Source organism: Phacochoerus africanus, chromosome 14 (genome assembly GCF_016906955.1).
Source record: "Phacochoerus africanus isolate WHEZ1 chromosome 14, ROS_Pafr_v1, whole genome shotgun sequence".
Lineage (NCBI taxonomy): Eukaryota > Metazoa > Chordata > Mammalia > Artiodactyla > Suidae > Phacochoerus > Phacochoerus africanus.
The window spans coordinates 34,345,370-34,359,852 of NC_062557.1; the positions used below are offsets into that span (position 1 = coordinate 34,345,370).

General features: G+C 48.3%; 1 protein-coding gene across 1 annotated transcript in view; it reads left to right on the forward strand.

The window, feature by feature from the left end:
• The window catches only part of LPO (lactoperoxidase), a 44,801-nt gene extending 30,907 nt beyond the window's left edge, over nt 1-13,894 (forward strand). The window contains 6 exon segments of the mRNA XM_047756802.1: nt 2,700-2,793; nt 2,796-2,860; nt 10,061-10,313; nt 11,169-11,342; nt 12,682-12,919; nt 13,118-13,894. Of these exon segments, the coding sequence (XP_047612758.1) occupies nt 2,700-2,793; nt 2,796-2,860; nt 10,061-10,313; nt 11,169-11,342; nt 12,682-12,919; nt 13,118-13,325 (1,032 nt within the window). The 3' untranslated portion in view covers nt 13,326-13,894.
• Nucleotides 13,895-14,483: the final 589 nt, after the last annotated feature.

Below are 14,483 nucleotides of genomic sequence, written 5' to 3' on the forward strand. Positions count from 1 at the left end.
AAACTTTCTGAGGCTGATGGTTTTACCTTGCTTCTTCTTACCAGTCTTCTAGAAAAACACACACCCAGTCACCACTGCCACAGGCACTGGTCCAGGACTGGCAGAAGGGCCAGATGATATATACAGACTACAGAATCTAAGAACATATGTTCACTTGAAAAAAAAAAAAAAAAAAAAGTCCAAAGAAAATAAGAAAATCCACAAAATCACCCCCAACTCCCATATAATCATTGTTCTCATTTAACGCCGATCCTTCCAGGATTTTTCTATCATAGTATAGTTCTACATTGTTTTATATCATTGGGGTCATACGAGACGTAATGCTTTTTAACGCAATCTCTTTTAATATATCACGCCATAAATATTTTTCTACAACAGGATCTTTTTTTATTATCTTTTTTAGTGACACCTATAGACATATGGAACTTCCCAGGCTGGGGTCGAATCAGAGACAGCTGCGGGTCTACACCACAAGCCACAGAACCACAGCCTGAGTCCATCTGTGACCTACACCATAGCTTGTGGCAATGCCAGATCCTTAACCCACTGAGCGAGGCAGGGATCAAACCCACACCCCTCAGAAGAGACTGAGTGGATTCTTAACCCACCCACCACCAGGGGAACTTCTAAACAGGTGCCTGGTAATCCATACCATAATTAAACATCATTTATTATTCAAACCCTATTTGGAGACATTCAAGTCAATTAAAGTTTTTCTGAGATTTTGTTGTTTTTAAGGTAATGTGCATCTTTGTTGATGACTTTTGTGCTTGTTTTTAGTACTTTTATTAAGATATTTTCTAGAGGAGGAAGTTCTAGATGAAGAGGAATGTATGTGTGTATATATATATATACACATATATCTTGTCTTTTTGCCAGTTTCTGGGCCGCTCCCATGGCATATGGAGGTTCCCAGGCTAGGGGTCAAATCAGGAGCTGTAGCCACCGGCCTACACAGAGCCACAGCAATGCGGATCCAAGCCGCATCTGCCTACTACACCACAGCTCATGGGCAATGCTGGATCCTTAACCCACTGAGCAAGGCCCAGGGATCGAACCCACCACCTCATGGTTCCTAGCGGATTCCTTAACCACTGCGCCAGACGGGGAACTCTGGAATGTATATTTTTAAGGCTTTTTATAAACTTGGACAAAAGCCCCCACTTAAATGCAGCCTGTGCACAACCAGAGCCCCCCACTTCCTCCTTCAGGGGCCATGCCCTCCTGGTCCTCTGCCTTTGCCTTGGGCAGCCTTCTCTCTTCAAAAATCACTCCCCCAGGACCAACGCCCTGCCCACCCAGATGCAGCAGAAGGCCCAGAGCTCTTTGATTCTGTGCCACACGTATCCCCATCAATCCAGAGCAAAACTGAGCCCTTCCCATTTTCCATAAAAATATCCACTACGACCAAGCATTTGTGAATTAACAGACTTTCCTGGGAGGTCTCGTGTGGCTCAGCGGAAACGAATCCGACTAGCATCCATGAGGATGGGTTTGATCCCTTGCTCGCTCAGTGGGTTAAGGATCCGGCATGGTCTTGAGCTGTGGTGTAGGTCACAGACGTGGCTCAGATCCGCGTTGCTGGGGCTGTGGTGTAGGTTGGCAGCTCTGATTCAACCCCTAGCCTGGGAACCTCCATATGCTTCTGGTGCGGCCCTAAAAAAAACAAAAAAACAAAAAACAAAAAAACACTTTCCTGAAGACTAGAGGACACAAGAGAAGTCTCTAGTGAAACACTGGTTTTTACCGTCTCTCAGATCCCCTCCTCCCAATGACCTCCACCTCTAGATTCTTCTCTCTCATCAACACAGAGGAATTTGCCCGCTAGGGCTCTGCCCCCCCCCCCCCCCGCCCCGCCAAACTGGCATTCTGAAACCTTCAAAGTTGCTCCACAAAAAAAACCCTTCGTTTATTTGTAGGTCTCATCTTGGAAGGCAGTTGGGATTTAATTAGCCATAACTGTACTTTTCAGAGTCCCTGTTGGCACCAAGGTTAAGGATCCAGCATTCTCACTGCAGTGGCTCTGGTCCCGCCGTGGCGGGGGGCGGCAGGTGGGGGGGTTGGGGGGGGGGGCGAGGTGATTCTAACTTAGGAAGTTCCGCCTGCCAACGGCTCGAACAAAAAAATTTTTTTTTTTACTTTTTAGTGTCACTTGTGTTCTTACCACAGTCTTGTGGAATCAACCTTATCCTCATTTTCACAGATGTAAAGACTGAGGCTTAGAGTTCCCATCATGGCGCCAGCGGAAACAAATCCGCCTGGGAACCATGACATTGCGGTTCGATCCCTGGCCTGGCGTCAGTGGATGAAGGATCCAGCGTTGCATGGCTGTGGTGTAGGTTGCAGATGCGGTTGATTGGTGCTCTGTGGTTGCGGTGTAGGCCAGTGGCTACAGCTCCGATCACCCCTAGCCTGGGACTCCATATGCCGCAGGAACGGCCCTAAAAAAGACAAAAACAAAAAACAAAAGGAGGCTTAGAATGTTAAGTGACACGTCCAAACTCACAAGCTAAAAAGTGTGTGTGGAGCTGGGATTCACATCTCTGAATCAAACCCCCATCTCTTTCCACATGACACCTTTAAATTAACCGGAAGGAGGGGCCAGGGGGGGTCCCTCTGGGGCACCCTGTTTATCTTGTTGCTAACTGGGGTCTGGGGCTGCCCAGGAGGAACTACCTTCTTGCCTTTGGGGCTTTCAGGGAGATTCCCGAGCCTCAGAGCAGATCCTGCGGGCCACTTCCCACACCCTCCTTCTCCGAGAGCACAACCGGCTGGCCAGAGAACTAAAGAGACTCAACCTCAGTGGGAGGGAGAAAAGCTCTACCAGGAAGCCGCGAAAATCCTGGGAGCCTTCATACAGGTAAGGGCCAGGAGGCTGCCACCTCCGCCACCAGCTTCCATCCTGGCCCTGCCCTTGCTACTGTCGCCATCACACACACACACCCCCGTTTCTCTTCCTCTCCCTGCCTGCCTTTCCCATCAGTTTTTTTTAAAACATCCCTTTTGTTTCTTCGGTTCCCTGTTAAAAGGAGTCCCTGGATGCCGAGTGTGGAGAATCATTATGTGGGTCACTCAGTGTCCCTGCCCAGGTGCCATCCCTGGCATCACGGGCCCATCCTCCTTCGGGACTCTCACATCACAGTTATTTTTGGTTGTTTGATTGAATAATTTTCTCTTCAAATTCTCAAAACCTAAGCCCCTGTCACGGCCACAGTCAGTTTCTACTGCGGAGTGGACTATTGATCACTAGAAGAGACTTGGAAAGGCTGATGTGTGGGTATACCCATACACATATTTTTTAACCGTTGATTTAAAAAATTGTAGGAGTTCCCTAGTGGCCTAGCGATTAAGGATTCGGGGTTGTCATGCTGTGGCTCCGGTTTGACCCTTGGGCCTGGAAATTCTGTGGTGCCAAGAGGATGGCCAAAAAAAAAAAAAAAAAAAAAAAAGGATTTCCCTCGTGGATCAGTGGTTAACGAATGCAACTAAGAACCATGAGGTTGCGGGTTCGATCCCTGGCCTTGCTCAGTGGGTTAAGGATCTGGCGTTGCCATGAGCTGTCGTGTAGGTTGCAGATGCGGCTCGGATCCCACATTGCTGTGACTCTGGCATGAGGACGGCAGCTAAGCTCCAATTCGACCCCTAACCTGGGAACCTCCATATGCCACGGAAGCGGCCCAAGAAATGGCAAAGAGACGGAAAAAAATTATAAATGCTAGGAAGTTGTACAAAAAAGGTACATCCTCTTAATCTCCACTGGTGCGAACATTTGGCATAGCTATGGCACAATATCAAAAGACAAAAGATGACATTCCCGTTATGGCTCAGTGGTTACAAACCTGACTAGCATCCAGGAGGACACGGGTTCGATCCCGGCCTCGCTCAGTGCGTTAAGGATCGGTGTTGTGTGAGCTGTGATGTAGGTGCAGACGTGGCTCGGATCCCAGCTGCGGTGGCTGGGGCATAGGCCAGGGGCTAAGCTCCAATGGACCCCTAGCCTGGGAAGCTCCATAAGCCGTGGGTACAGCCCTAAAAAGACAAAAAGAAACCAAAAAAAAAAAATCCGGAAGATAACATTAATGCGAACCTAGATTTATTCAGATTTCATTGGTGGTGTATGTGGTGTGCGGGCGTAGGGGGTGCTGTGGTGGTGTGTGCGGCTCCATGCACTTGTGTCACATGGCATTTCATGTAACCACCACCACAATAAAGATACCTAACTGAACCATCGTGGCACAAGACTCTCTTGTGCTACTTTTTAGCCCCATCCCACCTCCCCCTTCCCACATCCCTAACCCCTGGCAGCCACTAATCTGTTCCCATCTGTACAGTTATGATATTCGTGAATGTTAGTACATGAAGTCATGCAGCCTGTCTTCTGTTGAAATTGGCTGTTTACATTCAGCATGATTTCTTGAGGGTATCCAAGTGGTGCATATATCCACCCTTCACCTTATTGTTGTGGAGGGAGAGTCCATGCTTTGACTCTTCACCTATTGAAGGGCGTGTGGATTGTTCTGGGGGTGGGGGCTGTTATGAATAAAGTTGCTGTGAGCATTCATGCATAAGTGCTGCCTGAAAAATAAGGTATTTCTCTGGGATATATACCCAAGAGGACAATTGCTAGGTCATATGGGAGGTCCATTTTTAGTTTGAAAGAAACTTTTTTTGAGAGTGGCCTATCATTTTACATTCCCACCAGCAATGTATGAATCATCCAGTTTTTCCTGTATCCTTGTCATCAATTTGGTGTCATCACTAATTTTTTTTTTCACTCTTTCTGTTAGGTATGCAGCGATATTTGCATGGGGTTTAATTTCTGTTTCTCGATGCTGATCCTATTGAACACCATTTCATGTGCTTTTTTTTTTTTTTGTCTTTTGTTGTTGTTGCTATTCTTGGGCCGCTCCCGCGGCATATGGAGGTTCCCAGGTAGGGGTTGAATCGGAGCTGTAGCCACCGGCCTACGCCAGAGCCACAGCAACTCGGGATCCGAGCCGCGTCTGCACATAACCACAGCTCACGGCAACGCCGGATCCTAACCCACTGAGCAAGGGCAGGGGACCGAACCCGCAACCTCATGGTTCCTAGTCGGATTTGTCAACCACGCGCCAGACGGGAAATCCTTTTCATGTGCTTTTTAACCATCTGGATCGCCTCGTCACTAAAAACACCTGTTCATATATTTTGTCTATTTTCAAATAGGATTTTGTCTTTTAATGTTGAGTTTTGAGAGTTCTTTATATATCTAGATACAAGTCCCTTGTCAGGATGTTGACTTTAAATATTTTCTATCAGTGCCTACTTTGTCTTTTCATTCTCTAACAGCGTGTTTTATTCGTGTTTTTGTTGTTGTTTGCTTTGCTTTTTTAAGGGCCACACCCACAGCATATGGAGGTTCCCAGGCTAGGGGTCAAATTGGAGACAACTGTTGGCCTACGCCACAGCACAGCAATGCTGGATCTTAACCCACTGAGCAGAGGCCAGGGATGGAACACTCAACTCATGGTTCTAGTCAGATTCGTTTCCGCTGCACTCTGACAGGAACACCATAAATTTGCTAAGGTTTATTTTATAAGCCTGGTAGGGTTATCTTGCTAAATGTTCTATAGGCATTTTTTTTTTTTGGCTGCACCATGGCATGCAGAAATTCCCAGGGCTGGGGTAGAACCCATGCCATGACAGTAACCAGAGCCACTGCAGTGGCAATGCTAGGCCGTAACCTTCTCGAGCCACAAGGGAATAACCACCATGTAGGTCCTTGAAAGTATTGTATTTCTGGCTATTTTTGGGTGGAGTGTTGTTACCGTAGTTGGTTGTGTTCTCTTTCCTTTTGAAGTGATCTCAATCTTTCGTGATTCCTTTATATTTAGTATGAGTTTTTTCATCCATTATTTTTAATATAAATTTTTGATCAGTCGTTATAGAGATTTCAGTTGCATCCTAGACTTTTTAGTTATACGTTCAGAGACATTTGAACTTATTTACTCTCCTATTTAAGCATATCATTCTCTACTGGGTTGGCATGTAGGTTCTGGCATACTTTTTTGGACTTTAGTCCAATGACCGTGAGTCTCCTGGGGCCTTGCAATGCTGTTCAGGTCTGCTTCGCCTTCTGGTGCTTCTGGGGTGCCACTCCTGACTTTGTCGGCAGGGCAGGAAGGTATTTTCCTGGCTGCCTTCTGTTGCTGAGCAACCCTCTAGAGGGATCAGAAGCCCTGCACCTGAGTCTTATGCTGCTGGGTGAAGAACAGAGAGACACAGGGCTTCACGGCTGCCACTACCGCAGGCAAATCAGACCCTTCACCAGCCTGGGTTGCAGGTCAAGGGCGGGATGGCTGATGGCTTGGATGGTGTGATGTGGGTACGGGGGCCTCTTGCTAGGTCTCTGCTGAACTTCCACTGACCTTTGGAGAATGAGAGAGAAGGCTGTCTTAGCTCTTTTGTCTATTCCTGTTGGAGGGTCCAGCTTGCCATCTTCTCATGGGATATGTAGGAACTCAACATTTTGTCATCCCTCAAGTCCTAAGATTCGTAGCCCGTCCACTTTTTTCCAGCTTTCAGAGGCTATTTATTGTTGTCCATTGAATACTTTTAGGGGGTTTAGTTATATTTAGTGAGGAAGACTAAGGAAAAATAGTCTGCTTCATCTTGTATTGGAAACAGAAGCCCGGTGCCCTTATTTTAACCATCAAAGGGATCTATTTCCATTTATTTCTTCTCAAGAGCTCCAGAATTCAACATGTATTTAAAAATTTTAGGCCCATAGATCTTGCTGCTGGAGAAGTCATAAGAAATCATACAAAGATAAAAAAAAAAATCTAATTAAGACTTCTGAATTGAGGCCTGTATGAGTCTGCATGAGCGCCATAACAGAGTGATGCAGACTGGGTGGCTTACACAACAGAAATTTATTTTTTCTGGGAGTCCCATTGTGGCTCAGGGAAATGAATCTGTCTAGCATCCATGAGGATGCAGGTTCCATCCCTGGCCAGCTCAGTGGGTTAAGGAACCAGCACTGCCGTGAGCTGTGGTGTAGGGCAAGAGCGGTATCGGATCTGGCTTGTGGCTGTGGCCATAGGCTGGTGGCTACAGCTCCAATTGACCCCTGTCTGGGAAACCTCCATACCCTGGGTGCAGTCTAAAAAATACAAAAAAAAAAAAGAGAGAGAGATGAGGAAAGAGAAGAGAGGAGAGAGGAGAAAGAGAGAAAGATAGATAGAAGAAGAAGATGAGAGAAGAAAGAGAGAAAGGAAGAGAACAACGCAGAAGAAAGACACAGAAGAATAAAAAGAAGAAGAATAGGTAAGCGAATCTGCTGAGAGAGTCACGCAGACATGAAAGAGATGCGACAGTAATGAAAGAAAGAAGTGACAAAGAAAGGAGAAAACAAAGACAAGGAAGGAAGGCTAAGGACCTACGGACCATGGAAAGCGAAGGAATGCGAAGGAAGCAACACAGAACAAGAAAGAAAAGAAACCAAGAAAGAAAGGACCTACCTTTCAAACATCCAAAATCTTGCATAAGATAAGAAAGACAACAAGAAACTGAAAGAGAAAGGAGAATAGTATCAAGAAAGTAAGACAGAATCATTACATCGTAAGCTCTAACTCTTCAAAACAGAGTGAACTCCCCCGAAACCCAGAATTAAAGAACCAAAAGCGGGTCCCCTCGATTCAAAAAACGCGGGAATTTCACCTAGAAAACAAATGGAATAAACCCCGACGAGGAAAGAAGCGCAAACGTAAGCCTAACATCGAGCAGGAAAGAGGCGATAATGACAAAAACCAAAAGATTAGCTTACGGTGTAAGAAAGGGAAAAGCTTAATAGAAGAAAGGAAGAAGATAAGAGAGAATGGAAAGAAAGAAAGAAAGAAAGAAAGAAAGAAAGAAAGAAAGAAAGAAAGAAAGAAAGAAAGAAAGAAAGAAAGAGAAAGGGAAAGAAAAAGAAAGAAAAGAAAAAAGGGAGAGAGGGAGTAAGGGAGGAAGAAAGAAATTTTCTCCCAGTTCTGAGGCTGAAAATCCAAAATTAAGGACTTAGCAGGTTTGATTTCTCCTGAAGCCTTTCTCCTTGACTTGGCTGCCTTCCCCCTGTGTCCTCATACAGTCTTTCCCCAGGCGTGCATCTCTCTCTTCTGGCAAGGACACTGGTCTTATTGGATTCGGGCTCCACCGTACGACATCATTTAACCTTCATTACCTCTTTTCAGGTCCTGTCTCCCAATACAGTCACATTAGAGGGTTAGAGCCTCAAGATGCGAATTAGAGGGAAACACAATTCCATCCATACTAAGACCTCTTGAACTCCAAGAAAAAGAAACCCACTCAGCCTAGTTCAGGTGTTCAGTATTGGTTTGCTCTATCCATGTATCAGACAAAGCTGGTGAGGGTTTTTCCTGGAACTTCCGGGCAGGGAAGATAGTTGGGCCTCAGCCAGGGTTAGAGCCAGAGACTGAAAACCGTCTGGAATTAGGGCAGGTACTCTCACGCTGACTCTCCCTCCCGCTCTGCTCTGCTGTTCACGTCTCCACGCTCCCTCTCCGCAGATGGGTTTTCTGTGCTTTTCTGCACATGGTAGAAAATGACAACCCATATCACCCCATCTGTCCCCTCAGATCAAGCGCCATCAGAAACAGTCTAAAATAGCTGCATCTGAAATCGAAGTTCCTGAGAGAGAGACTCTGACTAACCAGCTTACTCTGATGCCACAGCTGGGCCAGTCCACTGTGGCCAGAGGCAGGGGTCTGTCTCCCACCGCCTCTCACAGCCTGAGGGGCAGACTGCCTGCTCCAAGGATGATATCCCCAGAGTCTAGGCTGCTGATGAAATGGGCAGCAACCTAAGAATTCAACCGTAAGAGAGGAACCCATGCGTGCGAGAGAGTGTTATACACGATTAATTATCTAATAACTGTGAGCTAGGTAGAAGCGTGAGAAATGTTTTAAGTGAAAAAGCAGAATGCATGTCACTTATGTGTTCTCTAGGATTACAGCTCTGTTCTGTAGTTCCCATCATGGCTCAGGAGTAAACAAACCTGACTAGTATCCATGAGGACGAGGGTTCGATCCCTGGCCTTGCTCAGTGGGTTAAGGATCCGGCGTTGCCGTGAGCTGTGGTGTGGGTTGCAGATGCGGCTCAGATCCCATGTTGTGGCTGTGGTGAATGCTGGCAGCTACAGCTCCAATTCGACTGCAAGACTGGGAACTTCCTAGCCTGCTTTGGGTGTGGCCCAAAAAAGACTCCCCCCCCCCCAAAAAGACTATGTTCAGATAGCCTATAGACAAAGATTAGAAATAATAAACAATGAATACAATTATTGTATTATGTAGTGGCATGATTTTTTATTTTTTTCAAAATGTTCTCAATCTATGCTAGTTCATTGGCTTTGAGGAAAACAAAAAGAGAAACTAATCTCTCCATGGTGCAGTATTTCTTTCAGAACTAGAGATTGAATGAATTCCCTTTGGTCATCCTGTGAATCATTTCTGTGGCCCTTCATTCCTCTTGCCCTGGCCTATGGGAAAAAGTTTAAGAGTATGACTTTGTTAGGTTAAAGCGACTTACAAGGTATCACTTTTAGCTTCAAGGTCATAAACTTGGAGCACACAAGGTGTCACCTTAGCTTAGGTTATAAACTTGAAGCAAAGATGGCAAAGAGAATACTATGTCTCAAGTGCCAATTTCAAGAGATTGATTAGTAGAGCCTAGGTTGAGACAAATCATGCAAATTCAGCAGAAAGTATGCATGATCAAGGTTCCCAGGTGGCATAGGGACTAAGGATCCAGCGTTATCACTGTTGTGACTCAGGTCACTGCTGTGGTACAAGCTCAGTCCCTGGCCCAGGAACTTTCACATGCTACAGGCGTGGCCAAAAAATGGATCAATCGATCACATCGATCAATTAGTAATGTCTGCCAGGGTCATAGGAACAAGAATTGAACACATGTGCTATCCATTTGCCGTCCTTGATTTCTGACTGCTCTTGGCTCCTACCTCACTCTGCAGAGGTTTGAGTCTCCTCACCCTCACCCTTTTCTCATAACTTGTTTTCCCTTCCAGATCATCACCTTTCGGGACTACCTACCCATTGTGCTGGGTGATGAGATGGAGAAGTGGATCCCTCCATACCAAGGCTATAACCAATCTGTGGATCCCCGAATTTCCAATGTCTTCACCTTCGCCTTCCGCTTTGGCCACTTGGAGGTCCCCGCCACCATGTCCCGCCTGGATGAGAATTACCAGCCATGGGGTCCGGAAGCAGAGCTCCCCCTGCACACCCTCTTCTTCAACACCTGGAGGATAGTTAAAGATGGTATGTCCTTTCCAGAAGCACTGTCACCTAGCTCTCTCACTCTGCAACCTGCTTCTAGGAAGACCTGGCTTGGGAGTCAGACTCCAGGCACTTCCTGTGTGGTCCTGGGCAAGTGAATTCGCTTCACGGAGCCTCCATCTCTTCATGTGTATCATGGAGACAATAACAATACCTGTCTCACTAGGATGTACAAAAAAAATTAAAATATATGTACAGAGCTTAGTCTGCAATGGTTCTTGAGGCATAGGAGGTGGTTACTAAATAGTGGTTATTTTTCTTTCTCTCCTCCTCTGGCTTTAAGGTACCAAGTTTTCCTGTTTCCTTTCCCTGCCTCAGGCTTCTCTGATCCTTGCAGAGAGAATTCCTGGGTCTGGTAAATAAATGGCTCTCTTCTGCTCTCCTCTGCAGCTTTCCCATCTCCATTAAGTGCCAAAGGTGGGACCCAGCTCTCCTTTATCTTGGGCTGGGCTGTTTTGAAACTGACTTTACTTAAGGTCTGACAAGTTGGGGCATTTTTCTAAAGATTTCTGCCATCTCTTCCCATGCTGCACCGTTCCTCGGGGAAACATGCGGAGGAGAAGAAGCCAACTCTCTGAGCTAGAGCTTAGGAAAAAAACCCTGAAGCTTATGTTCATGGCGTCGCCCCTGGGGTGCCTCGCTTCCACCCCTCAGGCAGGCGGTCTGGACTGGTCCCCAGACCCCAGCACCCCCTGCAGGCTGCACTGTGCTGTTCTCTTCCTGCTTGCAGCCCGAGAGGTTCAGCCAGCCCTTCTTGCATCTGAGAAAGAATGTCTGGTGGAGGGAGCAGCCAGCAGTGGAAGTTGTCCCCAGCATGGCCTCTGGTCTCCCTTGCAGGTGGAATTGACCCTCTGGTGCGGGGCCTGCTGGCCAAGAAGTCCAAGCTTATGAATCAGGATAAAATGATGACGGGCGAGCTACGCAACAAGCTTTTCCAGCCCACTCACAAGATCCATGGCTTTGACCTGGCTGCCATCAACATACAGCGTGGCCGGGACCATGGGATGCCTGGTGAGTGGGCCTGGGGTCAGCCAGGCCTGGGGTCCTTTCAGCTACTTCCAGGAATTCCTAGGGACTCTTTTTCCACAGCCCTGAGGAGCTGATCAATTCTAAAACAGAAAGCAAAGGAATTTTTTTTTTTTTTTTTTGGTCTCTACCCATGATATGGAGAAATTCCCGGGCCAGGAATCGAACCCGTGCCACAGCAGTGACAGTGCCAGACCGTCAAACCACTAGGCCACCAGGAAACTCCCAAGATGTGGTTTGTTTTGTTTTGTTTTTTGTCTTTTTAGGGCTACACCCACCACATATGGAAATTCCCAGGCTAGGAGTCGAATCAGAGCTGCAGCTGCCGGTCTATGCCTCAGCCACAGCAACGTGGGATCCGAGCCACGTCTGCAACCTACACCACAGCTCATGGCAATGCTGGATCCTTAAGCCACTGAGTGAGGCCAGGGATCGAACCTGTGTCCTCATGGATACTAGTCGGGTTCATTTACCGCTGAGCCACGATGGAAAATCCCAAGATGTCTATTTTTATTTATATACATATTTTTGGTCTTTTTTGTCTTTTAGGGCTGCACCTGTGGCATATGGAGGTTCCCAGGCTAGGGGTCAATTTGGAGCTATAGCTGCTGGCCTACACCACAGCCACAGCAACACAGGATCCGAGCCATGTCTGCAATCTACACCACAGCCCATGGCAACACCAGGTCCTTAAGCCACTGAGCAAGGCCAGGGATGGAACCTGCATCCTCATGGATGCTAGTCGGGTTTGTTCACCACTGAGCAGAGACGGAAAGTTCCCAAGATGTCTATTTTTAAAATTGCCTTTTCTCATCTGTGAAAAACAGAATCTTCCAATTTCCCTGATGCAGAGACCCGAGAACATATGTGGCACTCTCTTGGAGCTCCTGAAATGAATGAGATCAGCACGTGCCTTGTAAAACTAGTTTTAAAGCCCAGAAAGTATTCAGAGGGGCCTAAAAGCAGGAAAGCAGTGCCTACCGGACCTTCCTGAATGTAGTGCTTAAGAGCCAGACTGCCTGTGTTCAAATCCCAGCTATGCCATTTCTGGCTATGCAACCTTAGGCACATTCCTTAACGTCTCTGTTCTTCCGATTACGTATTTATGCAGGGCTGAGACCAGTGCCTGACCCCATAGTGAGCACCATGTAACCCACGGGCCCCTCAAGGCTTCAGTGCCACAGAGCAAAAGGATGGCTGACCGCCTTCCTCATCCCAAAGGCTGTGAATGCAGAGTTTCTGGGGCTGATGGAGCTGCAGTGGGCAAGTCTCCAGCGGGGACCGTCTGGCCCTGGATCAGACAGCTGCAGCCTCTCTGTCCTAGGATACAACTCCTGGAGAGGCTTCTGTGACCTCTCACAGCCCCAGACGGTGGAGGAGCTACGTGCTGTGCTAAAGAACGAGAAGCTGGCTAAGAAGTTACTGGATCTCTACGGGACCCCTGACAACATCGACATCTGGATAGGGGGCACTGCCGAGCCCCTGGTGGAAAGGGGCAGGGTGGGGCCTCTCCTGGCCTGTCTCCTGGGGAGGCAGTTCCAGCAGATCCGCGATGGGGACAGGCAAGTGAGACCTCAGCGGGGAGGGGGCTGGCAGGGAGGCGGGGGAGACCCTTCTTGGCAGTGGGCGTTCTGATGTCCTGCCTGAGGACTCACTCCAGACCTTAGCCTGTTCCTAGTGAATCTCCTTCCAATGCATTGGGCAGAGTGGGGAGGGAGCCAGAGCTGGGCTGTGCAGAGACCCTGCTTCTGTCGCTGCAGGTTCTGGTGGGAGAACCCCGGCGTCTTCACGGAGAAGCAGCGGAACGCTCTGCAGAAAATGTCCTTCTCACGCCTCGTCTGTGACAACACCCACATCACCAAGGTCCCGCTGCACCCCTTCCAGGCCAACAGCTACCCCCACGGCTTTGTGGAATGCTCAGCCATTGATAAGCTGGACCTCTCGCCCTGGGCCTCAGTGGAGGATTAGGGGCTGGACACCATGCCACCTCCCCCCACACACCCCCGGTGTGTGCAGGAAACCTCCCTTTGGTCCGTGATGCCATTTCAAGCAAGTTCAGTGACCCGGCCCCTGAGAGCTCCATACCCAGTCCCAGGCCTTCTTTCCCAGTTCTCTCTACACCCCCCAAGATGCATATCTCACTCAAGCCCCCCACCAGCCACCTTGACCTCTCAGCTCTTCCAGCCAAATCCCACTGCTCCCACCCCCATCTTCTCTGCCTGCGGAAGTCCTCTGTTCTGTCAAGACTCAGACCCTCTGAGAGGCCTTCCTGTCCAGCTTGCGGGGTGTCACCCATTCTCTCCCCGAACAAATCTTGGCTGAGGCCGAGGCCTTCACACCCTTATCTCTCCTCCCCTGGAACTAGATGATAAAATCCTTGAGCCAAGGCCCTCAGCCAGCTTCCAAGAGTGTGCCGTGGCCCCCAGCTCAGTAAACATCTGGTGATTGACTGCTGATGCTGGCAATGACCTTGTTCCCCTCTGGAAGGCAGGCCTTGGAATCACTGCTAAATCCAATACCTAGATGTTTACCATTCAGACGTGTCTCACCACTGAGAGGTCTCGTGCGTGGGTCTGTGGGGTGAGAGGGTACGGTTCGGTGGGATTTCAAAGTGCTCTCAAAAAAAAAAGGAGTTCCCGTTGTGGCTCCATGGGTTAAGAACCTGACATAGGGTCCAGGAGGATGCGGGGTTGATCCCTGGCCTTGTTCAGTGGGTTCAGGACCTGGTGTTACTGCATGCTGCAGCATAGGTCACAGATGTGGATCTGGCGTTGCCATGGCTGTGGCGTCAGCCGGCAGCTGCAGCTTGGATTTGACGCCCAGCCTGGGACTCCATATGCCATGGGTATGGCCCTAAAAAGAAAAAAAAAAAAAAAAAGGAAGAAGAAGAGGCAAGGGCTCCTGAGAAAAGAAGCCATGGCAGTGGAGTGGCAAGAGAGCACTGGGAGCAGTCAGAGGTGTCAAAGAGGGAGGGAAAGCCAAGCCTGGATTCCCCCAGAGCTAAAGCTAACTTCCCTTCCGGAGGTCCTCCAGGGAAGTACCCTCTCTTTCAAGGTCAGTTCTTGGAGCCTATGAGGCCCCTGATGGGCAGCTCCAGAATATCCCCACTGCTCTCCGGCCTAGGCC